Source organism: Ranitomeya variabilis, chromosome 4 (genome assembly GCF_051348905.1).
Source record: "Ranitomeya variabilis isolate aRanVar5 chromosome 4, aRanVar5.hap1, whole genome shotgun sequence".
NCBI lineage: Eukaryota > Metazoa > Chordata > Amphibia > Anura > Dendrobatidae > Ranitomeya > Ranitomeya variabilis.
The window spans coordinates 613,658,966-613,686,334 of record NC_135235.1 but is presented as its reverse complement, the minus strand read 5'-3'; the positions used below and the strand labels follow the sequence as shown (position 1 = coordinate 613,686,334).

The following is a 27,369-nucleotide window of genomic DNA, read 5'->3' as shown; positions in this document are numbered from 1 at the left end:
ACAAATTTTTTATTTTTTATTTATTTTTTACAAAAATCTGAATTTTTTTTCAACCGCTTAAAGGGCCACTGTCACCCCCCTCCAGCCGTTATAAACTAAAAGAGCCACCTTGTGCAGCAGTAATGCTGCATTCTAACAAGGTGGCTCTTTTAGTTTTTGGTTCAAGTATTCCCAAAATAAAGCGCTTTGAAACTTAGCCAAAATAACTGTCTTTAGCCAGGGAGGCGGGTCCTCACTCCCCAGGTTCAACCGCTACTCTGCCGTCACTCAAATCTTCAGGGGCTTTTGGCGCCGCCCCCTCCGCGCTTTTTTCTCTTCAAAACCGGCGCCTGCGCTGTATGTAAGCTCTGGCCGTGTGACGTCCCAGCCAGGCTTGCAGACTGCGCCTGTGCGGGCATTGCGGCCACCCACCTTGGGAATCCCAGCCCCGCAGTGTGTTATGCATTATGCACAGTGCGGGGCTAGGATTCCTGGGCATGCGCACTGCGTGTGTCAGCCTGTCACCCAGGTCCCCCGCCTTACAGCGTCTATATATATATAGAATTATTATTATTAGATATAAAAATATTAAAAGGCTGCTCCAGCTCCTCTCATTTCGGCATCAGCAAGGTAGTGGTGCTCATTGTGTCTCAAAAACACCTGCCAAGACGCAAGCTCGGCTGGCACGTGTGGTGCACCAGTCTGATACACCCTTAAGAGTGGGTTGTCCAGGATAACACAAATATGGCCAATTTCCTTCAGAATCAGCATCCTCCTTGACTAAGGGTTGTGCTAGGTAGATCAGCTCAGCGCCATTCACTTCGGTGGGGCAGTGTTGCAATACCAGACCCAATCTATAGTCAGGGGTGGCGCTGTTTCAGAAAGAGAGGAGACTGTTTTTGTAATCCTGGAGTCGACTCTTCCCACCTACGCCACCTTTGTTTGGCCAGCTTACATTGCCTGGAAATTGATCAGATACTGCAGATTACCAAAATATAATTTATTTTTTTTTCTATAATTTAGCAATTTAGGGGACTTCTCATGGGATAAATCATCAAATTCAAACTTGTCCATGCAAGGCTCTGGCAGCGTGGAAGTCCTGACTTGAGTGGATGAGGACACGGTGGTCTTGTCTGTGTCCGCGTGTCCGTTCCTCCACCGTCGGCCGCTCACTTCCTCATTAGCAGGGCGTAGCGGTTCTTGCTGCACTTGTTGGCATAGTGGCCTCGCTCTCCACACTGCATGCATGGTCCAAAGCAAAAAGGGAATTAGAGACCTAGAAGAATGTTCTGCTGAACAGGGCAATTTCATTATCCTTACTTTGAAACACGTGACTTGTTCCAGGGGTCTCAGGCCCCCACAGACATTTTCCTGCATCTTTCTAAAGCGTTCGTGCATCATGGAGAAGACAGTCAGGTGTGAGAGATGCGGCAGCTCCAGAATGACGGCTGGGGGCTTCGACATGGGCTCAGGATCACAGGGGAGTGAAGGGACCAGGATCCTCTGAGGTGCAGCAGCATTCTGTAAGACGAAGCAGGGTCACTAAACAAATGCCTGAAGACACTAAATGGATGTATGCCCAACTTTATACTCATTGTACATGAACAGTTGGGAAAATTTGTAAATGCTGTCAGTTACTTATCCTGTACTGATCCTGAGTTACATCCTGTATTATACTCCAGAGCTGCACTCACTATTCTGCTGGTGCAGACACTGTGCACATACATTACTTATCCTGTACTGATCCTGAGTTACACCTTGTATTATACCCCAGAGCAGCACTCACTATTCTGCTGATGCAGTCACTGTGTACATACATTACATTACTTATCCTGTAGTGATCCTGAGTTACATCCTGCATTATACTCCAGAGCTGCACTCACTATTCTGCTGGTGCAGTCACTGTGTACATACATTACATTACTTATCCTGTACTGATCCTGAGTTACATCCTGTATTATACTCCAGAGCCGCACTCACTATTCTGCTGGTGCAGTCACTGTGTACATACATTACATTACTTATCCTGTACTGATCCTGAGTTACATCCTGCATTATACCCCAGAGCTGCACTCACTATTCTGCTGGTGCAGTCACTGTGTACATACATTACTTATCCTGTACTGATCCTGAGTTACATCCTGTATTATACTCCAGAGCTGCACTCACTATTCTGCTGGTGCAGTCACTGTGTACATACATTACATTACTTATCTTGTACTGATCCTGAGTTACATCCTGTATTATACTCCAGAGCTGCACTCACTATTCTGCTGGTGCAGTCACTGTGTACATACATTACATTACTTATCTTGTACCGATCCTGAGTTACATCCTGTATTATACCCCAGAGCTGCACTCACTATTCTGCTGGTGCAGTCACTGTGTACATACATTACATTACTTATCTTGTACCGATCCTGAGTTACATCCTGTATTATACTCCAGAGCTGCACTCACTATTCTGCTGGTGCAGTCACTGTGTACATACATTACATTACTTATCTTGTACTGATCCTGAGTTACATCCTGTATTATACACCAGAGCTGCACTCATTCTGCTGCTGGTGAAATCCCTGCATACTGAATGCATACTTTTCCTAAGTGACATCCTGTATTGTACTCCTGAGCTGCAATCTTAATTCAGATAGAGTTAGAAAGTACTAACCTTTATATGGTCTGGACTGTAGATTATTAAGTCAACTTTTGGACTGGAAAACATATAAACATAAGAGATGATTGTTATTTGGGACCCCAATGGGGGGGGCACCACATACACAAGTAAAACACTGGGCCTGTAGCGCCCCTCTATTGCCACGTAGTTTATACACACTGTAAAGACATAGGCTGAAGTTTCCACTGGAGTGCGTGGGAGGCTGGCAACTTACTGGACGTATTTACAGCTTGGCCCTTCTGGACAGAAACCAACCAGGTAGTTGTTGCACATGACTCTGCGGGTGTGTCTGTGCTTACAGGCTGGACCTGGTCGGGCGCAAAGGAAGAGGATTAGTAGCAAAAGGGATTCCAGCTGGTGGCAGGTCCGGGAGCGACCTACCTCTGCACCCCCTATAGGCACCACATCCTGGTATATAGGAGAAATAGTCTGCAACAACAAAGTGTCCAATGACTGACACAAGGGATTAATCCTCACCCAGAAAACAATGCACTTTGCTGCAAAGGCAATAAAAATCCGCCAGTGATCCTCCACTGAAAGCTAATGTAGGGCGTTATTGGGAGTGGGAGAAACTAGATCCTGTATAGCAATGCTTCTCTATAGTTCTTCCCAGGAGTAGCCTTCATTGTATGACAGTCGTGGCCCCTCGGGGGATTGTGGGGATGGACAACAGCTGCCGGATGTAATAAAACACCCATGGTGCAAGAAACAGTCTGCACAAAGAATGAGCATTGCATTATGGAAGATGTGGCGTTTACCCTATAAACCAGAGGAAAATGTCAAAAAACAAAACTGAACTGCAATACTACACACTATCCAGGTGTGGCGCTGTTTCAGGAGGAAAGCAGCTATTTTTCTCCAATCCTGGATAACCCCTAGAGTGTGAATGATTTATTGTTAAAATTATTATTTTATTATTGTTGTTTTATTTTTTTGACAATTTTTTCAGTTTTCCATATCACAAACTATATAGTAATCAGAAACTTTGCTATTTTCACACCTAGTATTAGGCTTCATACTAGGCTCAACTCTCTGTTCTCTACTGAAGACTTCAGCAGTCTCAATATTATTCCAGGCAGGATTACAATGAAAGGAAACGCATCTATGTAGAGTATAGAATGTGATCCACAACAAGTCATGTCACAGCTCACCTCCTCCACCTCCTGTACAACGACTGATCACACCTCTATATAGAGTAAATAGCACAGGATCCACCATTCACAATAGGTGATATCACAGCTCACCTCCTCCTCCTGTACAATGACTGATCACACCTCTATATACAGTATATAGCACAGGATCCACCATTCACAATAGGTGATATCACAGCTCACCTCCTCCTCCTGTACAATGACTGATCACACCTCTATATACAGTATATAGCACAGGATCCACCATTCATTCATAACAGGTGATGTCACAGCTCACCTCCTCCTCCTGTACAATGACTGATCACACCTCTATATATAGTAAATAGCACAGGATCCACCATTTACAATAGGTGATATCACAGCTCACCTCCTCCTCCTGTACAATGACTGATCACACCTCTATATACAGTATATAACAGGATCCACCATTCACAACAAGTGATGTCACAGCTCTCCTCCTCCTCCTGTACAATGACTGATCACACCTCTATATATAGTAAATAGCACAGGATCCACCATTTACAATAGGTGATATCACAGCTCACCTCCTCCGCCTATACAATGACCTCTATATACAGTAGATAATACAAGATTCATCATTCGTAATAAGTGATATCACAGCTCACCTCCTCCTCCTGTACAATGACTGATCACACCTCTATATATAGTAAATAGCACAGGATCCACCATTTACAATAGGTGATATCACAGCTCACCTCCTCCTCCTGTACAATGACTGATCACACCTCTATATACAGTATATAACAGGATCCACCATTCACAACAAGTGATGTCACAGCTCTCCTCCTCCTCCTGTACAATGACTGATCACACCTCTATATATAGTAAATAGCACAGGATCCACCATTTACAATAGGTGATATCACAGCTCACCTCCTCCTCCTGTACAATGACTGATCACACCTCTATATACAGTATATAACAGGATCCACCATTCACAACAAGTGATGTCACAGCTCTCCTCCTCCTCCTGTACAATGACTGATCACACCTCTATATATAGTAAATAGCACAGGATCCACCATTTACAATAGGTGATATCAAAGCTCACCTCCTCCGCCTATACAATGACCTCTATATACAGTAGATAATACAAGATTCATCATTCGTAATAAGTGATATCACAGCTCACCTCCTCCTCCTGTACAATGACTGATAACACCTCTATATACAGTATATAACACAGGATCCACCATTCACAATAGATGATGTCACAGCTCACCTCCTCCCCCTCCTGTACAATGACTGATAACACCTCTATATACAGTATATAATACAGGATCCCACATCCACAATAGGTGATGTCACAGCTCACCTCTTCCTCCTGTAGAATGACTGATAGCACCTCTATATACAGTATATAACACAGGATCCACCATTCACAATAGGTGATGTCACAGCTCACCTCCTCGTCCTGTACAATGAGTGATAACACCTCTATATACAGTAGATAATACAGGATCCACCATTCACAATAGGTGATGTCACAGCTCTCCTCCTCCCCCTCCTGTACAATGACTGATAACACCTCTATGTACAGTAGATAACAGGATGTATGATAGATGAGGTTACAGCTCACCTCCTCCCCCTTCATTGTGATCTTTTCCCTCAATAATGGCTGTTCAGATAATGCTTCTACACAAACATATAGGGTCAGTATAAGTCTATTGCTCCTTGTGTCCATGTCAGGAAGCAAGAGTCTAATACTAAGCCTAGTGGCCAATGTGAAAATTTTAAGATTTTCTTTTAATTTAAAAAAAGAATATGAAAAAAAAAACCTTTTTTAATGTATTTAACATGAAAACTACTTTCTGATGAGACTATTACCATGTTTGCAGAATCCTCTGTCGTACCATGGGCAATCCTTAATCTTAGATGCCGGGTCAATGTGCAGAAAGGGACAGTCTTTGTTGCTGCATTCACCTAATAATGCCAATGAAGGGTCACAAGTTATACATGGCTGCAATTTGTGTTATTACACAGTCTACCACTAGAGGGAAGCAGAAGACCACTAGGCAGTATTCACACTACATACGCTACTAAACGTTGCATTCTTTTGGATATTACTTGGTTTTAATGGAAAATAAAAGTTGTAAAGTAGCATTTGTGGTGTTTGTACTATTCGGAATGGATCGTTTCGGATAAGCATAAGAATAACTCCTGTTCCAGGTAAGCAAAGATGACATAGGAATGCATAAGGCAGCCATTATCTGTGTATATGCAGTGTAGACTATTACTGCGCAAGGTGTATCGGGGACACCGATTATTGAAGGGATCGGGGTCTGATAAGTAATATAGAAGAGTGGGGAGTCCTGCCTAAGGATGTGTTTTAGGGCGTGCTCAAAATTGTAAATGTTGGGAACTAAAATGGTTGTGATTGTCTGATGTAGCGCATTCCAGAGAACTGGTGCAGCGTGAGAAAAGTCAGAGTGCACGGGTATAGTGGTAGTAGGAGACGTAGAGAGCTACCGAACCGTGGAGAGGTTTGTGGGTGGGAGCGATAGTTTAAATTGTTCTTCATCGAGTGAAATTATATTTTGGGGAGCGCAAAAGAACATCGTTCTCGGCGGTACATCAGCCAGTAAGCACTGTGCAGTCTATTACGGAATGCTCAATACTCATTGTTAACAACGCCGATTAGTAAAGGTTTACCGATCGGCAGTCATTTAGTGTAAATAGACTATAGCTGTCTAACTACTTTTTTCACAATGGAGATCATGGAGCTTGGACGGTACAGGCGCTGGCACCGAGCTTGGCAGTTTCAGTCCTGATTGAGGCATTATATGCAGCAGTTTCACAGCACAATTTTTCACATGGGTAATAATTTGGGACATTGTGATGGCTGCTTGCTAGTTCCATCATTGAGCACGGGGACGGTTCATTCACTGATTTCTGGTCCTCACTAGTGATGAGCTAACATGCTCAGGTCTAATCTGATAATGCTCGGGTGCTCACCGAGTGACTTCGGCGTGCTCGAAAATTATGTTCGAGTCCTCGCAGTTGCATGTCTCACGGCTGTTCGACAGCTGCAACACATGTAGGGATTATCTAACAAACAGATAATCCCTGCATGTATGTGTTGCTGCTGTCAAACAGCCACGGGGACTCGAGCATATTTTTCGAGCACACCGTAGACACTCTGTTAGCACCCGAGCATGCGGGAGAACACCTTATCCGAGCACGTCCGCTCATCACTAGTGCTCACTTCTTGTGATTCATGGCAGCTTTCACCCAGTGATCTCTCCATCTGACGGGTTTGCTCCCACTCCACACCACAGCAGTTTCATCACATTTGCTGTTCACATGACAAGTTTTTTTTCAGCAGTTTTTCTACTTCAGATTTTGAAAAACACCTAGTTGAAAAAAGGAAACTTCACCTCACGTCACTTCTATACAGCAGATCCTGATGGAATTGCTCCAAACTAGACATTGCCAAATCAAAATGGTAGAAAAAAAAAAAAAAAAAAACACTTCAGGGGGGGGGAAAAAATAATGTAACTTATAAAATGTTTCAAAACCACTTCAGGGGAAAAAAAAAAAAAAAAAACTCCTAAAACCTCTTAATAATCTTTATATAGCGCTAACATATTATGCAGCACTTTACAGTTTGCACACATTATCATCGCTGTCCCCGTTGGGGCTCACAATCTAAATTCCCTATCAATAAGTCTTTGGAATGTGGGAGGAAACCGGAGTACCCGGAGGAAACCCAAGCAAACACGGAGAGAACATACAAACTCTTTGCAGATGTTGTCCTTGGTGGGGTTTGAACCCAGGACTCCAGCACTGTAAGGCTGCAGTGCTATCCACTGCGCCACCGTGCTCTTAAGGTGGCTCTTAAAGGGAACCTGTCACCACGTTTTTGGAAGATGGGATAAAAATAGCGTTAAATAGGGGCAGAGGTGGGCGTTACATTAGTGTGTGTGTTATGCGTTTATTACCCACCTAAGTTGCCGAAATAACTTTGCAAAGTCTCCGTTTTCGCCTGTCAATCAGGCTGGTCAGGTCACATGGGCGTGGTGTCTTCACCCAGATTTGGCGTAGTTTTCCGTTGGTGGCGTAGTGGTGTGCGCATGCCCAAAGTCCGGAATCCTCTTCCAGGGGATTTAAAATAGCGCGGTGTTCGTTATTGCATTGGTGATCGGTGGGCGCGGCCATCTTCCTTTGGCCGCGCGTGCGCAGAAGCGGCGCTCTGCTGGCCGCGGCTTCAGGAAAATGGCCGCCGCGATATCCATCTGCGCACGCGCGGCATCCCGCGGCCATTTTCCTGAAGCCGCGGCCAGCAGAGCGCCGCTTCTGCGCACGCGCGGCCAAAGGAAGATGGCCGCGCCCACCGATCACCAATGCAATAACGAACACCGCGCTATTTTAAATCCCCTGGAAGAGGATTCCGGACTTTGGGCATGCGCACACCACTACGCCACCAACGGAAAACTACGCCAAATCTGGGTGAAGACACCACGCCCATGTGACCTGACCAGCCTGATTGACAGGCGAAAACGGAGACTTTGCAAAGTTATTTCGGCAACTTAGGTGGGTAATAAACGCATAACACACACGCTAATGTAACGCCCACCTCTGCCCCTATTTAACGCTATTTTTATCCCATCTTCCAAAAACGTGGTGACAGGTTCCCTTTAAGGTCATCTGCGTATTTTTCAGGCAGATCTTTATGTCCATACAATGCCAGGTATAAGGCCACATTCACACTTCGCGGCGTCCCTCTGCGGGTTCTCCCGCAGCGGAATTGATAAATCTGCAGGGCAAAACCGCTGCGGTTATCCCTGCAGATTTATCGCGGTTTGTTCCGCGGTTTCCGCTGCAGGATTACTCCTGTACTATTGATGCTGCATATGCAGCAATATGCAGCATCAATAGTAATGTTAAAAATAATAAAAAATTGGTTATACTCACCCTCCGATGTCCGGATCTCCTTGGCGCTGCACGCGGCGCTCCGGTTCCAAAGATGCTGTGCCGAGAAGGACCTTCGTGACGTCACGGTCATGTGACCGCGGCGTCATCACGGTCATGTGACCGCGACATCACCGCAGGTCCTGCTCGCACAGCAACCAGACCGGGCGGCCGCGTGCAGCGCTGAGAGGTGAGTATAGCATCATTTTTTATTTTTATACTTTTTTTTTTTTACACCATTTATGCTTCCCAGGGCCTGGAGGAGAGTCTCCTCTCCTCCACCCCGGGTAGCAACTGCACATTATCCGCTTACTTCCCGCAACGTGGTCACAGCCCCATGCAGGAAGTAAGCGGTTCAATGCTTTCCTATGGGTGTAGAATCGCAGCGATTCTGCACAAAGAAGTGACATGCTGCGGGTTTTAAACCGCTGCGTTTCTGCGCGGTTTTTCCCGCAGCATGTGCACTGCGGTTGGCGGTTTCCATAGGGTTTACATGTTAATGTAAACGCTATGGAAACTGCTGTGGACCCGCAGCATCAAAATCGCCGCGGATCCGCGGGAAAAACCGCAAAGTGTGAACTAAAAAAAAAAATCTAAATTTAGTGCAGAAATGCCAATTTTTCTGGGGTTTACTGTGTTTTTTCCTAAGGGCACGTTCACATGTAAGCCCAGATTAATCACTGCTGACATTTTGTATGCCAGTCATGGTGAAGGCATTGTTTCCACCCACACTTCAAAGACATACTGATAGGGAATCTAGATTGTGAGCCCCAATGGGGACATCGATGATAATGTCTGTAAAGCGCGGAGGAATATGATAGCGCTATATAAGTGAGAAAAATAAATAAAAATAATATATTATCTCCTCCTTAAATTATGATGACTTTGGTGGTCTCCTAGCTAAGCTCCACACACTTCAAAAACTTGTTGGAGCCGCATAGAAAAGGTTATAAGGTGACAATTATGTGCACCACTTTGGTCTGCGTAAAACATTTCCTCAAGGGAAACACTTTGGGGTCGGCATTGTGCATTTTTTATGTGTTTTACCACTGAAAAGGCCAATTTTCCTCATTGAGCTCAGTGGATTAAAAAAATAAAAAATAAATTTGACAACCTGTAGCTGAAAATAAATAATTGCACCGCAGGTCAATTAGTAGAAGCGGAAAAAAAATGCAACATGTGAATGAGATTTTAGGAATCTCATCCTATTGTAAAATGCTGAGGCTTTTTTTTGCACCCAAAACAAGACAGACGGAGAAAAGACATATAAAATGCTGCAGGTGAACAAGTCCTACATTTCCAGCCCATTGTGTAAATTCCTGCTAATCCAGGACACAACATTTTTTATTCCATGTTTCCAGAATATCATATGCCGGATTAATAGAATTCTACTACGTTTTTTTTATATTAAAGCCAATGATATGAATCAATACACCTCACTTCCTAGATTCATTGGGAAACCAGCTAATAAGTGACGTGATCCTCATCTCCAGGTGTGTTTATGATATTACAGAAGACTTTCAGGTCCAGTCATGTGGAACAGAAGACAAACAGAGCAGGAGAAGCAGCTCCGTGCAGGCCGGATGCCACCAACCTTAGCTGGAGGGCTGTATTCATCCGTTAGAGGTGGTGTTACGCCACACTAGTCTGCCAAGCGTCTGTTACAGGATCCTGACCCATTGGAACCAGTTAGTGCCAGAGAAACGACTGACAGTTTGCACCAGGACGACTCCGGTGCCAGGTTTTATAATGCTGTGACCATATGTGTCCGCTGCCAAAAATTATGGTACTTGGACATACTGATTGCTTGAATAATATTTCCAGCATTTCAATAGACTCACAGGACTAGTAGGTGCCGATGGACTTATACTGGTTAAAAAACAAAAGCACAACAACAACACAGTGTGACCACAACATCTCAATGCCACCTTAAGGGTTGTCTCTAGTGATGAGTGAGCGTGCTCGGATAAGGTGTTATCTCGCATCCTCGGGTACTAACAGAGTGTCTTCGGCGTGATCGAATATGTTCGAGTCCCCGCAGCTGCATGACTCGCGCCTGTTCGACAGCTGCAACACATGCAGGGATTTCCTGTTAGACAATCCCTGCACCTGTTGCGGATGTCGAACAGCGGTGAGAACCGCGAGGACTCGAACATATTCGATCACGCCGAAGTCACTCTGTTAGTACCCGAGCATGCGGGATAACATCTTATCCGAGCACGTTCGCCCATCACTAGTTGTCTCAACAGGTCAAATCCTTTTCAGGTTAAAAAAAGCCAATTGATTTGGTTAATGGAAGGACCAGGCTTCAAAAGTAGCTAAGGAGGTTCCAGAAGGCCATTTATTTAGCCCACAGGACACTTTTATGTAAAGTGCTGATAAGTCAAATGGCAAGCCACATAACACATGGATGCCCAGGGCAAGGGTTAGCCTTTTATTAGCAGCTGTCCACTGTGGCTACTAGATGATGTCCATAATCTCTACATAATCTATTTGAGCAAATGTCCTTAATAGGTTATTAATTAAACCATGGGACAATTACCTGCAAGTAATAAAGCTAAGGAAACAAATATCTTATTCCGATTGCGCTTTAATAAAGTTGCCGTCCATCGGCCATGTCAATAATTGGTGACCGCTGAACGGGAGCCCTGAGAACCACCTCCTCATTTGAGTAGCCGGCCTGGCATGAAGTCATCGTTGCGGCTTGACGTATCGGCTGGCCAATCAAAAGAAGACCTGTAGATTCTGTGAAGAGGGAGACAATTCTCAGGGTTCCCAAGCAACAGCTGTAGATTACCGTTGTGGCCCAATCATTGAGTCCAGCAAATCGATTTACACCAACTCTACCATTTACCCATAAACCTCGTTTCTCACCAAATTTGGAGTAGAAGTAACACTCGGGCATGCGACCCATGTCATATTCATGGAGGAACTCGCAGTGGTCGCCTTTCTTGCACAAACCCCTTAGCCAGTGCTTGCAGACTATAGACTTCTCTCCAGTCAGGTGACGGAAGGGGCACATTGGACCTGTGGGAGATAGGAAAACCAAAAGCATCCTACATTAATACATTGGAAACTGTGACCAGGTGTGTAGTGACAGAAATCACACCCAGCCCCAAGTCGGAGTTTCCCAGTAGCCCCTTTACCAAAGGAGAATACAGCAATATACAGTAATAAAGAGAATATAGTAAATGTGGGGGTGAGGGGGTTAAAAAAATTATGAAGGAGAAAAGAAGCTTCAAGTGGCATCACTAATTTCTTTATCTGTCCGAAACTTGGTGAGGTCTTCAGAGGCTTAAATTGAAGACAATTCCCCCATTATACAGGAGACATTGGTGACATAGTAAGTACAGTTGGCCTGTGTGGCAAATAGGATGACTGGACCCTTTTAAGACAACAGGGTGTATATTTAACCGTTGATCGCCCGACAGAGACTGGAGTTTCCTATGCTAGTCTTAGGGCGCAGTCAGACAGCCGTATAAATGGGACCGAGATCAGTCTCCCCACCCAAAGCGCAACAGCTTCATGTATTTCTATGCAGCTGTCATGCTCGGGTCCGGAGAGCCACCGGCAGGGATGGACTGGGACTGAAATTCAACCTTGGCATTTGGAAGCACACAGGCCCATGATGTCCCCTGTCTGGACCTACCTGGAAGAAATCAAGATTTACTAGAAGACTAATATTTCTTATTATACCAATAATATCACTACATAAGATTGAATAATACTGCACCTAGAAAACCTGCAGAACCTTTCACCAAAAACCACTGTACCTTATTTGCCACATATAGTAATAGTACCCTCTATTGTGCCCACATAATAACAGTGCCCTTTCTGTGCCCCTACACAGTAATAATGTTCCCTCTGTACTTCCTCGTAGTAATAATGCTCCTCTGCACCTCTTTACAGTTACATAGCACACTATAGAAATAACATCCCCCTGTGCCCCCTCATAATAATGCTCCCCTGTGCCTCCTTACAGCTATACAGCACCATACAGTAATAATGTCATTTTGTGTTACCTTATAATAATTCCCCTGTGCCTCATTCAATAACACTCCCCCTTGAACCTTTATAATAATGACTCCATGCCACTTTATAATAATAAAAACACTACCGGTGCATTATTATTATTATTATGCCTCCATTGCTTTCCATAGTGATAATGACTCACTCGGTTTTTATACCTTGAGAAAGGCGCCGATCCGGCGCTGAAGCATTGGTATTAATTAAAAAAAAAAGGTTTTGGAATCCCAAGGCTCTTTATTCCAACAGCACAGCCCGCCTCAACATGCCAGCTTCCATTTTTCAAAATGGAAGTGTGTATTTAAAATTATAATACCTCCCCATTGTGAATCCTTATAATAATGACGTTCGGTGTCTCTTTACTGTAATAATGCTCCTGAGCAGGGGCTTATATATAAATAACAGGCGCCCCATAGCAAAAGCCACAGTCACAGAAAGGCATACCTCCCAAGTTTCTAAAGAAGCACTCTTCCCATCAAAATGTTTATCCTCTTAATGTATTGTAATTGTCATATTACATGGCTCTGTGTACTTACAATTGCTGATTCTGCCCTGCTACTCGACTAGGTACCTTCACACTGAGCAACTTTCCAACGAGAACGACAACGATCCGTGACGTTGCAGCGTCCTGGATAGCGATCTCGTTGTGTTTGACACGCAGCAGCGATCTGGATCCCGCTGTGATATCGCTGGTCGGAGCTAGAAGTCCAGAACTTTATTTCGTCGCTGATCACCCGCTGTCCATCGCTGGATCGGTGTGTGTGACGCCGATCCAGCGATGTGTTCACTTGTAACCAGGGTAAACATCGGGTTACTAAGCGCAGGGCCGCGCTTAGTAACCCGATATTTACCCTGGTTACCATTGTAAAAGTAAAAAAAAAAAAAAAAAAACACTACATACTCACATTCTGATGTCTGTCACGTCCCCCGGCGTCCACAGGGTTAAAACTGCTTTCGGCAGGAGCGCTTGCTAATGCTGAGCATTTTACTTTTACAATGGTAACCAGGGTAAATATTGGGTTACTAAGCGCGGCCCTGCACTTAGTAACCCGATGTTTACCCTGGTTACCCGGGTGCTGCAGGGGGACTTCGGCATCGTTGAAGACAGTTTCAATGATGCCAAAGTCGTTCCCCTGATCGTTGGTCGCTGGAGAGAGCTGTCTGTGTGACACCTCCCCAGCGACCACACAACGACTTACCAACGATCACGGCCAGGTCGTATCGCTGGTCGTGATCGTTGGTAAGTCGTCTAGTGTAACGGTACCTTAATTCTAGCTTTTCTTTTTCATTAGGTCTATAAAATCACATAATTAAAAACGGACAAGCTGAATCCTTCTAAGCTCTATCTAGAAACAGGAAGTGCTTTTGAATATATTGTTCCCCTACTGAAGCTTCTAAGTGGTCACACCCACTAGGATACCCCTTTCATGTCTCCCATAGAGTATGATGAGCTAAATAGTATGATTGCTCTACAAACCTCACAGAGGAAGATGGTCACTACAGCCCCCCATGGGCTACAGCACATGGTATTCACCACAGCCCCCAAAATACAGCATGACGTCCACCCTAGGCCCCTATATAAAGTATTATGTCTACCAAAGCCCCCATACAGTATGATGTTTCCTATAACCACCCTGTACAGTATGATGTCACCACAGCTCCCCACATAGTATAATGTCCACCACCCCACACAGTATAATGTCCACCACAGCCACTCCACAAAGTATGATGATCCTCCCACAACTCACCAGTTTAATGGTTCCCCCACACATAGCCCCATTACAGTATGATGGTCCCTCACAACCCCCTATATAGTATGCTGGCACCATTCACAGAACCTTATATAGTATGATGGTCCACCTCACAGCCCCCTATAAAGTATGTTAGTCAACTCCACAGCCCCCTATATAGTATGATGTTATCCTCAACAGCCACCTATATTGTATGATGGTACCCCAACAGCTCCCTATATAGTATGATGGTCCCTCAACAGCACCCTATACAGCATGATGGTCCACTCCATAGATCCCTATATACAGGTGCTTCTCACAAAGTTTGAATATCATCAAAAAGTTAAATTATTTCAGTTCTTCAATACAAAAAGTGAAACTCATATATTATATAGAGTCATTACTAACAGAGTGATCTAATTCAAGTGTTTATTTCTGTTCCTGTTGATGATTATGGCTTACAGCCAATGAAAACCCAAAAAGTCATTATCTCAGTAAATTAGAACACTTTATAACACCAGCTTGAAAAATGATTTTAAAATCCGAAATTTTGACCTACAATGTATGTTCAGTAAATGCACTTAATACTTGGTCGGGGCTCCTTTTGCATCAACTACTGCATCGAAGCGGCATGGCATGGAGGCAATCAGCCTGTGGCACTGCTGAGGTGCTATGGAAGCCCAGGTTGCTGTGATAGCAGCCTTCGGCTTGTCTGCATTGTTAGGTCTGGTGTCTCATCTTCCTCTTGACAATACCCCATAGATTCTCTATGGGGTTAAGGTCAGGAGAGTTTGCTGGCCAATCAAGCACAGTGATACTGTTGTTTTTAAACCAGGTATTGGTACTTTTGGCAGTGTGGACAGGTGCCAAGTCCTGCCGGAGAATGAAATTTCCATTTCCAAAAGGCTTGTCGTCAGAGGGAAGCAAGAAGTGTTCTAAAGTTTCCTGGTAGACGACTTCGCTGACTTTGGTCTTGATAAACCACAGTGGACCTACAGCAGCAGATGACATGGCTCCCAAACCATCACTGATTGTGGAAACTTCACACTAGACCTTAAGCAGCTTGGATTGTGGCCTCTCCACTCTTCCTCCAGACTCTGGGACCTTGATTTTCAAATGAAATGCAAAATTTACTTATTTCATCTGAAAACAACACCTTGGAACACTGAGCAACAGTCCAGTTCTTTTTCTCCTTTGCCCAGGTAAGACACTTCTAGTGTTGTCTATTGGTCATGAGTGGCTTGACATAAGGAATGCGACACTTGTAGCCCATGTACTGGATATGTCTGTGTGTGTGGTGGCTCTTCAAGCAATGACCCCAGCAGCAGTCCACTCCTTGTGAATATCCCCCAAATTTTTGAATAGCCTTTTAACAATCCTTTCTGCACCTTTTTTCTACCACACTTTTTCCTTCCACTCAGCTTTCCATTAATATGCTTGGATACAGCACTTTGTGAACAGCCAGCTTCTTTAGCAATTAACTTTTGTGGCTTACCCTCCTTGTGAAGTGTGTCAATGACTGCCTTCTGGACATCTGTCAAGTCAGAAGTCTTCCCCATGTTTGTGGATCCTACTGAAACAGACTAAGGGACCTTTTTAAATGCTTAGGAAGCCTTTGCAGGTTTTTTTTTGTTAATTATTTTAATTTACTGAGATAATGACTTTTGGGTTTTTATTGGCTGTGAGCCAATGATTATACATTAATCATCAACATTAACAGAAATAAACATTTGAAATAGATCACTTGAATGCAGTTCAATTTTCATGTTTGCATGTTTTGGCGCCGCAGTGTGCTGCCTTATTTAATTGACTGTATACGAGTTGGTGACTCTAGGTTCAGCACCTGTTCACACTTAGTCTATGTTTGGATGTGACGGTCAGTTTTTTGAAATTTGTATTCATTAGCCTTCTGACTGAGCACTCCACCTCTTAGCCACAGGTGTTTTAATTGCAGCCGGACCATTACCCCACCACAGAGAGAGAGATTTTAGTCTAAGAAGAGGATTCACAGTAGGTTCCCATTCAGATGAAGACATTTATTCTCAGCGAGGAAAGGAAAGTCTAGGACCTGGTATACGAGAGATGCCTTAATGTGGCTACCAGGTACACATGAATTGGCCAATTTATGCGCTCAATGCTCTCATTTTTTCATGTTTCTAAAGCAGTTCAAATTTCATGTTTAATGTTTGCACGCCGCAGTGTGCTGCCTTATTTATTTGACTGTATACGAGTTGGTGACTCTAGGTTCAGCACCTGTTCACACTTAGTCTATGTTTGGATGTGACAGTCAGTTTTTTGAAATTAGTAGCCACCATAAGAAAGAGACTGAGCAAAAATGGCCTGCATGGCAGAGTTCCAAAACGAAAATCACTGCTGAAGAATAAGAGCATAAAAGGCTTGCCTCAGTTTTGCCAGAAATCATCTTGATGATCCCCAAGACCTTTGGGAGAATACTCTGTAGACTGATGAGACAAAAGTTGCACTTTATGGAAGGTATATGTCCCATTACATCTGGCACAGACATAATACAGCATTTCAGACAAAAAAACATCATACCAACAGTAAAATATTGTGGTGGTACTGTGATGGTCTGAGGCTGTTTTGCTGCTTCAGGACCTGGAAGACTTGCTGTGGTAAGTGGAACCATGAATTCTGCTGTGTAACAAAAAATTCTGAAGGAGAATGTTCGACCATCTGTAACCTCAAGCTGAAGCACACTTGGGTTGTGCAACGGAATAATGATCCCAAAACACACCAGCAAATCCACTTCTGAATGGCTTAAGAAAAACAAAATTAAGACTTTGGAGTGGCCTAGTCAAAGTCCTGACCTTAATCTGATTGAGATGCTGTGGCATGACCTTAAAAAGGCAGTTTAAGCTAGGAAACCCTCCAATGTGACTGAATTACAACAATTCTGCAAAGATGAGTGAACCAAAATTCCTCCAGAGCGTTGTAAAAGATACATTGCCAGTTATCGAAACGCTTGATTGCACTTGATAGTTCTGCAAAGGGGTTGACAACCAGATATTAGGTTTAGGGGCAATCACTTTCACACAGGGCCCTGTAGGTTTGGATTTCTTTTTCCCATAATAAAGACCTTTATTTAAAAACTGCATTTTGTGATTACTTGTTTTATCTTTGTCTAATATTTACATTTGTTTGGTGACCTGTAACATTTAAGTGTGACAAATATTCAAAAGAATAGGAAATTAGGAAGGGGGCAAACACTTTTTCACACAACTGTATATAGATTGTATTACCTTTCTTGCATATGCCCTGTATGAAGAAGTCACACACAGCTGCTCCAGACTCTGCACAATACATAGGGAAGAAAGTAGTTGTTACACATAGCGCAAAGCGATCCTCCTACAGGACTATAACCATTTATTCATGACATGACTGTCTATAGGGTTTGCAAAAAGGTTGCTTATTTTGTCTTCTAAAAGACTTGATGCTCAGAGGTGTAATGATCGCAGCCCAGTACTATCAGCTCAGTGGAGATGGGAACCTATCAATACGAGCACTATTTTCAAATGGATCTGCATTTTTGCATTGTATTTGAAGAACAGAGCCACTGGCTCCCTGCACCGCCATACCTACACATGCCACCGACCTATCAGAGGCCAGCTGCTGATGTTGGTATGCCCACCGCAGTCAGCGCATGATGTCACTGCATTGCACAGCTTCATTCACGTGTGTCAGCTATGGAGGAGGAAGAGTACGCATCTTGTCGTGGGAGCGAGGACAGCCAAAAATAATCTTTTTTTTTTTTTTTTTAAATTTTATGTCTTTGTGAAGAGAGCTCAAACTTGGGACATTATTGTACATTGCCAATTGGGAGACATTATTACTAAGTAAAGCCAATTGGGGAACATAACTACTGTGTTTTGGTCAACTGTGGGACATTATTATTGTATAGGGCCAATTTGTGTGATATTATTGTATGGGGGCAATATTATTTCACCAAGGGGGACATTAATAATATTACCCATGGGTGGCCATAAATATTAATAAAAGGGAACCTGTAACCATAAAAATACAGTCCAATCTGTCGGCACCATGTTATAGAGCAATGGTAGAGCATTAAGTATATCCTGTATTTTCATAATTTCAAAGTTTGCTCTTTTGGGGATTTTCAGTCCAGTGGGTGGTCCTATCACTGATTGACAGCTATCTATATATGTACACTGATAGGACCGCCCACTGGACCAAAAATTCCAGAAAGAGCAGAGATTTATATGACGAAAACACAGGTTATACTGAATCTTCCCTCACAAAACTACATATCAAACTACCTCGCTCCCACTGCTCTATAAACTTGGTTCCGGCAGACTGGACTACATTTTCATGACGACAGGTTCCCTTTAATTTATGGAGCCGCAATGTGGGGCTTTCCAATTGTATTGAGGCATAAGAGTTAGATACAGATATTGTATGGGGGCAGAAAAGGTGTAAATTATTACAGTACGACTATCACTGGGGAGGGGGCATTACTGTTGTATTTGGTCTCAGAAACGGACATTTCAACAGTGGGAGGTCAAAAAGGGGACATATGCATTAATAATATAGGGGGGCCACAGTGGGTGACATTTTTACTGTAAATCATAAAGGTAGACATAACTTATGTACGATATTTAATTTTTGAGGACACTTGCTGTAAGGTGATCAAAAGGGAGGTACTGTTATCGTGCAGGGCATCAGCTCGGTACTATGGCACTTTTCTTCTACATCTGACCCAGTGTAGAATTGGAGGAAAAAGTGGGGTGGTGCTCTAGAAATGATTAGCCACAGATGTCTGTGTGTTCTTTCTGCAGAGACGAGTCATGGCTGAAAGATGTTATAGCGGTCTGTGCCAGATGAAGAAGAAAAGCGAAAATTAAAGACTTCAACTGGAGAAGTCAACGTTGATCACTGGATTTACCAGTGTATCGGTCAGTGGTGGTAATTTTAGTTTTAGCGCTATGGTTTGACAGTTTATTCAGTAAATAGTACGGTCCTAATATTTATTTTTTTGGTAACTATATTACTGCTATTTAGGCTAGGGTCACATAACTGATGTTCTGTAATGTGAAAAGAGAAATCAGTCTGATTATGCTAATCACACGCTCAGTGTGATCTGATTTTCTCGGATACGGAGAAGAAGAAAAAAAATCTCCATTTTTTCAGTCTGTGAAAATCGGACCGCATCCGGATGTCATCCAAGTGCAGTCCGATTTTTGCACAGACCCATAGATATGAATGATCCAATAATCATATACAACTCGTGCATGCGGCAAAAAAATCGTACATGTGCACGGCTTCAAAGAATAACATGGAGAGGAGTGCTATCCGTTAAAATGACTCGTTTATTTTTACGGTCATGTGCACGAGCGCTTAGAAGCATTACTTCTGTTTATCTGTATATTTTTTCTTGGGGTGGGACAGCACATATCTTTATTGGATCTGAATTTTGTCCTAGGACCCATAGGACTATACTTACGCCTCTGACTCTGCTCCGGTATTAGTGCCGACACGCAATAATGTGTATGAACCTATACACCACTGTGTGTGTGCTTTGGCTTCCTAAGCAGCGCACATGTGACAGCTGAGATCTCAGAACCCAGATTTTCTGCCCTGTCACAAGTTAGAAGCAGTTTATATTTATCAAGCAATTTACCACCAAACTGGATTTCTCAGCCTTGTACCAAATTAACCCCTTGCAAACCTTCTCTAGATTAATAATGCATCACATATGTCATGAGCATCCTGCATTATTGTCCTCAGACCCTTCGGGACGCTGTAAATCAGACTTACTGTCCATGCCTTGGAAGGGCAAGATTTGGGACCCCCGTTGACCTTCCACATCCTTTTCAAATGCAAAATTAAACTTTTCAAGTCCAGCAATTAACTCCTGCATGACCACAGAGAAGACCCGTGATGAAAATACCAATGCACGCCTCCTAAAATCAAATACAAAAAGCTTTATCTTATAAATATATCAGTTTCATTTTCGTGCCTCTACCAGCAATGTTTCAATTTTTTGCATCCCGTTAGGCCGTTTTCAGACAGCCATTTTTGTACCAGGATGTACAGATTGTCCACAGGTTTCCTGACCCCAATTTCCTGCCTTGCTTATGCCTATGAAGCTGGAAGCTTGGGTCTGAGGACCCAAGGTCAGTCATTGCATTGTGGTCCAGATACGGACCATGAAATCCAGCCATCTGAACCCTGCCTTATTTATATAGCACCAACATATTCCACGGCGCTGTACACCCATAACACGCTCCAAGTCCATACCTCTCGTCTACCTGATGTCATGCCAGGAATATGGAGGAAGCATAATTCTCCACCATGACTAATAGACACCTGTGACCACACATGTGCAGCAATTCATTAACCAGCCTGTGCAGGTACTATTATGTCCTGAGTGAGTTTCCCCAAAGTTTGGTGGTTTTTCTATATCAAGCATTTTCATTACTAAAAAAAAAACATAGTTTTGGAAATCAGCATACGTCATGGAAGCATGAGTTCCTTTGGTGTCTCACAATGACTTCCATGCCATGTTTTGTTCATCCAGCCTCCTGAATAAGGTAAGGGCTCGGTCATACATCAGTTTTTCTCATGCGAGTGCTATCTGTAGTTTCCATGATAGCACTTGTACCTATGAAAGTCTATTGGGCTGTTCACATGTCTCTGATTTTTGGCAGACCAAGTGGTCCATGCAAAATCATGGATATATGTCCGATCTTGATCAAAATTGGCAATGTAAGTCTATGGGTCCATGATAAAATCAAATCGCACTCAGTTGCCATCTGTGCTATCTTTTTTTTCACAGACTGCTAAATAAGAAAATATAGATATCTTTTTTTTTTTTGTTACTCCGAGAAAAACTGCTGAAACTTTGACCAAACGCTGATGCTACAAATTGACACATTGAACAAATTTTATTGAAACTGATTAAAAAAAAAAAAAACACTGATGAATCTTGGAACGATTTTCTCATTTGAGAAAATTACTGACTTACGAATGAGCGCTAAGCCGTAAAGAATATTAGAGCTCGTCCAAATTTTTGGTACGAGTGCGATCGGACAAAACATTGAATCGCCCTAGGACCAATGTTATTCTATAGAGCACGTGGCTGATTTTTTTTTTTTCTTCAGTCCAAGGAAATTCACAATTTGCATTCGATATTCAGATCACTCTCGGCCATGCAAGTCAGTGGGTAGTTAAAAAAAAAATCAGACTGCATTCAGATGTCCGCTTTTCACAGACAGAATGGAGAAATGTTTTTCCTATCTTCTCATCTGAGAAATTCATACTTTGATCAGAGTGTGATAATTTGGTCCGATTCTCGGGTGAGAGAAAATATGGTGGTGTGACCCTAGCCGTAGTTTTAGAATGGCATTGATCCAAAAGACATCCATGTTCCTTAATAAGGGGAAAGTGGTTGTATACATGGGCGTATAATGCCATGGATGTGACCATCTCAAAAGCTGCCTGTGTAAGGTTACGTTTACACAGGCCGCTATTTTAATTAATGGAACAGGTGTACAAGCAGGTCCACCATTAGGACATTACTGGTGTATGGGGCCCGAACTGGGTGAGACACGCAGCACAGCCGAGCCACTGTAAAACGACCTACTAGACTGCATGGGGTCCGGGCTAATTACTTGGCTTTATCATACCTCACAACTTTTGAAGAATAGAAATATGGACAAATGATGCGGTGCGCTTTGGCATATTTTGTCCACACCCCAATCCACGCCCATTTACCATTATTTTCTACATTGGCAGGAGGAGATGTCAGAGGGGCACTGGCAGTGTGTGAAATCCAGCAGATGCTCGAGACTGCAAGGTGTAGACCCAAATCCGGAACAGTTGGGACTAGAGATAAGTTGATAAATACAGGGGTCTTCGGTCCAGCTTCCAGATCAGTGGCGGATGGATGGGAGAATGGAAATGTTTTCCCTTCTGGCGTCCCATGGACTACTATTGATCACGCAGGGCAGCGTAACGTCATCAGTGTGTCCCGCTCATCTGTAGTTAGGATCTGTGAATTTATTTTTTGTTCCTTCATTCATAGTCACAGCCGCCAGAACTTTCTCATCTCTATGTTTCTTCATTATATCTTCACATCTGGTGTTTTTTTTGTTTGCTTTTTTGTGTCTCTGTGAGGACCATGTTCACACTTTGCATAAATACTGTTTTTTGTTTTCTGAAGATGTCCGCACCAAACTACAGAATAACAATATTCTCTGATTATTGCTGTATTTTTTTTACACTTTTTCCCCTTATTTCATGCATTTTTAGTGCAGATGCGAAGCCGCATTTTCAATGTGTGTTTTTTTTTTATAGTACAGAAAAGCTTTGATTCTTCACTTAAAAAAGTAACTGCAGTATTTCACATGCACTTTTTTAGGCTCCACAGAGAACCCTCCAGAGAAAAAAACAAGCACCATATCGCACAGTTCAGCAGCGTCTTTAGACCACAGCAGAGGTGTATCTAGGGTTTCTGGCACCCGAGGCAAGAATTCCGTTTGGCACCCCCCAGGACATATGCGATTTGCACACTTAGTCATGTACCGACGAGCCTCTCTCTAACGCTCTCAATGTTCAGTGAAAAACTGAGAGAATCAGAAGAGAAGCTCGTTGTCACAGGACCATAAGTATGAAAGTCGCATATGAGTGACGTGTCCATGTGACGACTACTGGAACCTGCAGAGCTGAATCCTGACACCACAGGCTTCTGAATTCTCTCAACGAATGCACTGCACACTTTTAGGATTCTCCCTTGCCGGTGGACAGTCATGTCAGCACAAGTATGTGATTTGTATACCTCTGACCACATTCCGACTAGACGTGCCCGGCCTCAGTCAGTTTATTTTCATTGAATGAGGCCACACATGTCTAGTCAGCACGTGACTGCATGTATGTAAATCGCCGGCACGAGAGAATCCTGACAGTGTGCAGGACGCACTGTGTGAACTCAGAAGTCTGCAGTCACAAAGAATAACTGCAGACTCATTACAAACCTGGACATCCCCTTTAATGCTCCTAACATAAATAAAACATGAGAGTTAGTTAGCATCACACATAACATTTACATCCAGGTACCTTATAGATGACGTCATCTCTGGAGTCGTTCTCCTTCTTTTCTTCATCTTGTCCAGACCCCATGATGCGTTTTCTCATCCACAGCTCGTCTCTGCGGACTTCCTTCTTCTCCGCTCTTTTGTAGAAAATCTCCACATGATGCCTTAAAGATAGAAGTTATCATGCTCCCAAATAAAAAATTGCCCCTCACTATATTGTCGGCATAAAACATGACCCCCACATTGTCCCTCTTATGGTACATGCTCTTTACACTGACCTCCCCTTTCTATACCGGACCCCTCTTCACACTGACCTCTCACACTGTGTCCCCCCTATAGGGCCCAGTATTTATACTGTACTCTCTCATCACACTCCCCCTCCTTGGTATACTGTCCCCTCCTGTACCCTTACACTGTCCTCATGCTACGCATGTACACATCCCAACATCCTCACTCCCCGTACTCTGTCCACATACATTTTTCACATCGCTACTCATACTGTCTGCATACAATCCCTGTTTGCTCCCCATACTGTCTGCACCCATCCCCCTATACTGTTTCCTCATATATGCCCCCTATTCCCCAGTACTGATTCCTCATACATGCCCCCCATTCCCCAGTACTGATTCCTCATACATGCCCCCCATTCCCCAGTACTGATTCCTCATACATGCCCCCCGTAACTGTTTCCTCATACATGCCCCCATTCCCCCGTATTGTTTCCTCATACTGGCCCCCATCTCCCCCTTTGCTCTTCATTTTGTGTCCTCCAATCTCCCCCACACATTAAATCCCCCCCATCCCCACTACAAATCTCCCCACACTCAATAAATAACCCGATGTCCACTCCAAATATCACCCCACACATTAAATCCCCCATCCTCACTCCAAATTCCCCCCCACACATTAAATCCCCCATCCCCACTCCAAATCTCCCCCACACATTAAATGCCCCCATCCCCATGACAAATCTCCCCCCACACACATTCAATCCCCCCACACATTCAATTACCCATCTCCACTCCAGTTCTCCACACACAATAAATCCCCCCATCTCCCCTCACATTAAATCTTTTCCCCACAATAAATCCCCCCATCTCCCCTCACATTAAATCCCTTCCCCACAATAAATCCCCCATCCCCACTCACATTAAATCTCCCCCCCCACAATAAATCCCCCCCATTCCCACTCACATTAACTCTCCCCCCTGCACCTTCGGTGTCTTCAGCTCCACTGGAGCACTTACCACCGATCTGCGTCTCTGACTCTGCTCTGCAGCGCGGGCGAGTGACATCAGCAGCGTGATCACATGACCTGATCACGCTGCTGGCGTCGCTCTGACCCGGCAGTCAGAGCTTTAATTGTACTCGCATCTCAGATGCAGTACAATTGAACACTGGGAGCCGGCGCACTGCAGCTTCTCTGTGCCGGCTGTCAGCTTGACAGTCGGCACAGAGAACAGCTGACTCCCAGTCCGGGGGGCAGCAGAAAGCAGCCGCTGGGGGAGACACTGCGGACCGCCGCTTTAGGCGGCCTGACTGCGCCCCCCTGCCGGCTGCGCCCAGGGCACATGCCCCGGCTGCCCCCCCCTAGATACGCCACAGGACCACAGGGGGTGCAGTTTTCATGAAATCACATCCACTTTGCTTGGACAATTAAACACAGCAGAATTTCTGAGCAAAAAAAAATAGCAGAATTTATGCTACATGTGAACACAGTCTAAATGTCTAAGCAAAGTGGATGTGATTCCAAGAAATCTCTGCCCTCAGTGTATCTAAAGACGCTGCTGAACCCTGCGTTTTTTCTCTAGAGGCTTCTTCTAAAAGTAAAAAAAAAAACATGAAAAAAATCCCATTGCATTTTTAAGTGCAAAATTAAAGCTTTTCTGTACTTTAAAAAAGTGTTAAAAAGTCTGCTTCATATTTGCACCAAAATTGCATCAAATTAAAGGAACTGCATAAAAGAAACACAGCAAACACGCAATAATCAGAGAAAATTGTTATTGCGTCGTGTGGTGCAGACACCTGCAGGAAAAAAGTGGTAGAAATAATGCAGCACATATGCTACGTGTGAACACTGCTTCAGCATTAAATTTTATATAATTTTAGTATGGGTTTAATCGAGAAAAAATATCAATCATGCTATTTTTTTTCTGCCATTTATTGTTCCCCATAAATAATCTGATCACTGTGTTGTGCAGATTGTTACGATTACAGGGACACCAAAAATGTCCATGTTATTTGATTTGTGATGTTTTTTTTTTTTTTTTTCTAAAGTGCGTTCAAAATTACTATTTTAAGTGTTTTTCATAATTTTTAGCAAGTTTGATAGCAAAAGAAAGAATATTATCTTCCCTCTAGAATAAAAATTACATCACCAGAGCTTGTAGCATTGAGGGTTGGGGGTTCGAGACCAGGGGAGACTCACACAAAAAGAAAGAACTACATTTTTATAATTCCTTTTTATTAGTTTTATAGGAACAAAAAAAGTTTCACCTCAGTATACAAGTGCAAAGAAATACACTGCTGTATACAATGTGCATGTATAATCTGCTGGGTTCACTGCCTGCAATAGAAGTCAATATGACCAAATTCTCCTATGTGACTCATTGAGCTGCAGCTCATAGATAGAGCTGCCGCCTGTGAATATAAAGATGTGAGGACGTGAAGTGAATCAATAAAATTTAAGCAGAGAGAAGTGCCCTGCCTTGGATGAGGAGCTACAAGAGCGATGAAGACCTTGGAGAAGTGAGTATAGAAGCCGGGTCAAAGCAATGACGTGCTAGGTTGGCGGGACTGAGCCCTCAAAGCGGGACAGTCCTGGGGATCCGGGATGGTCGGGAGCTATGGCTTTATTAAGCCCCAGCTACTTACATTGTATGGCCGCAACAGAGGGTCACAGTTGGGTGTGAGGTCAGGCGCTGCTGGCCCGCCTTCTGTTCCTAAGATGATGGCGCGTCCCAGGCCCTTTCGGGCTCATATTATGAAGGAGATCAGGGCTCGAAAGTGATGAGATGCATACGTCCACCCCCTCACCCACCCACTATTTTTTTTGTGCCCCCTCCCTGCTCGAGCAGTGTGAAGTTGGAGGCCCGGCTGTCTGCAAACTACTAAGCTCAGCCCTACTGATTGTTGCCGGCCTGCCTTACAGTAGTTCCCGGTCTTAAAGGGCATATTCAAGTAACCTTACAACACTTATTCCCTACCCTATTACACAACATATGGGATAATTATTAAGGCCAGTTCACGGGGTGGAGCATGGGCGCAGTCTCCAGGGAGCCCGAATATTTTGCCAGTATGGGGCCCTGAAATTCCTGGTGGCAGCCCTGTGTACAAGTCCTATCAAGTGGCCAATGGATGCAACATCCGCAGCACCTCCAGATGGGGAAGGTCATGTCATATGGCACTAGTATGGTCTGAAAAGCACCCTCCAAAGTTTATAACAGGTGCCAGTCACTGGAGTGCCCTCTGTTTCTGTTTTATGAACCCCATGAGTGTAGCAGCCAATTGTTGGCAATAACAGTGAAATAATTTTTGATAACGCGTCCTTCCGGCAGTCTCCAAGTAGCTACTGCCAACAGGTAGTGCATTCCTCATATGTAAAAGGTTATAAGCGTGTATTCACGCGTTGTTGTCATTTAACTGTATTTTTTATGTTGTTATCACAAAAGTGCTTTTTTTTTACTTCTTTTTCTGTGAAAAAATACAATATATTCACATAACCTATACTATGGAACCCAGTGACAATTACAAGACATATATACTGTTATAACCACACATACTAGGCCTCGTGTGTCAGAGCTGCC

The 27,369-nt window shown here is 43.7% G+C and overlaps 1 protein-coding gene across 4 annotated transcripts; it reads right to left on the bottom strand.

Annotated features, from left to right (window-relative positions):
* Positions 1-623: 623 nt before the first annotated feature.
* On the bottom strand, positions 624-27,369 carry CPSF4L (cleavage and polyadenylation specific factor 4 like). 4 transcript variants are annotated; one of them, XM_077253412.1, is made up of 9 exons: positions 27,346-27,369; positions 20,286-20,431; positions 17,753-17,803; positions 11,611-11,763; positions 5,653-5,748; positions 2,868-2,961; positions 2,648-2,690; positions 1,300-1,500; positions 624-1,217 (listed from the first exon to the last, which is right to left on the bottom strand). In XM_077253412.1, exons 2-9 carry the CDS (start codon positions 20,386-20,388, stop codon positions 1,149-1,151), a joined length of 810 nt encoding a protein of 269 aa, XP_077109527.1. In that variant the 5' UTR covers positions 20,389-20,431; positions 27,346-27,369; the 3' UTR covers positions 624-1,148. The 4 variants fall into 4 exon arrangements, with proteins under 4 accessions (XP_077109527.1, XP_077109523.1, XP_077109525.1 ...); XM_077253408.1 differs by lacking the exon at positions 27,346-27,369 and adding an exon at positions 24,758-24,999; XM_077253410.1 differs by lacking the exon at positions 27,346-27,369 and adding an exon at positions 20,984-21,101.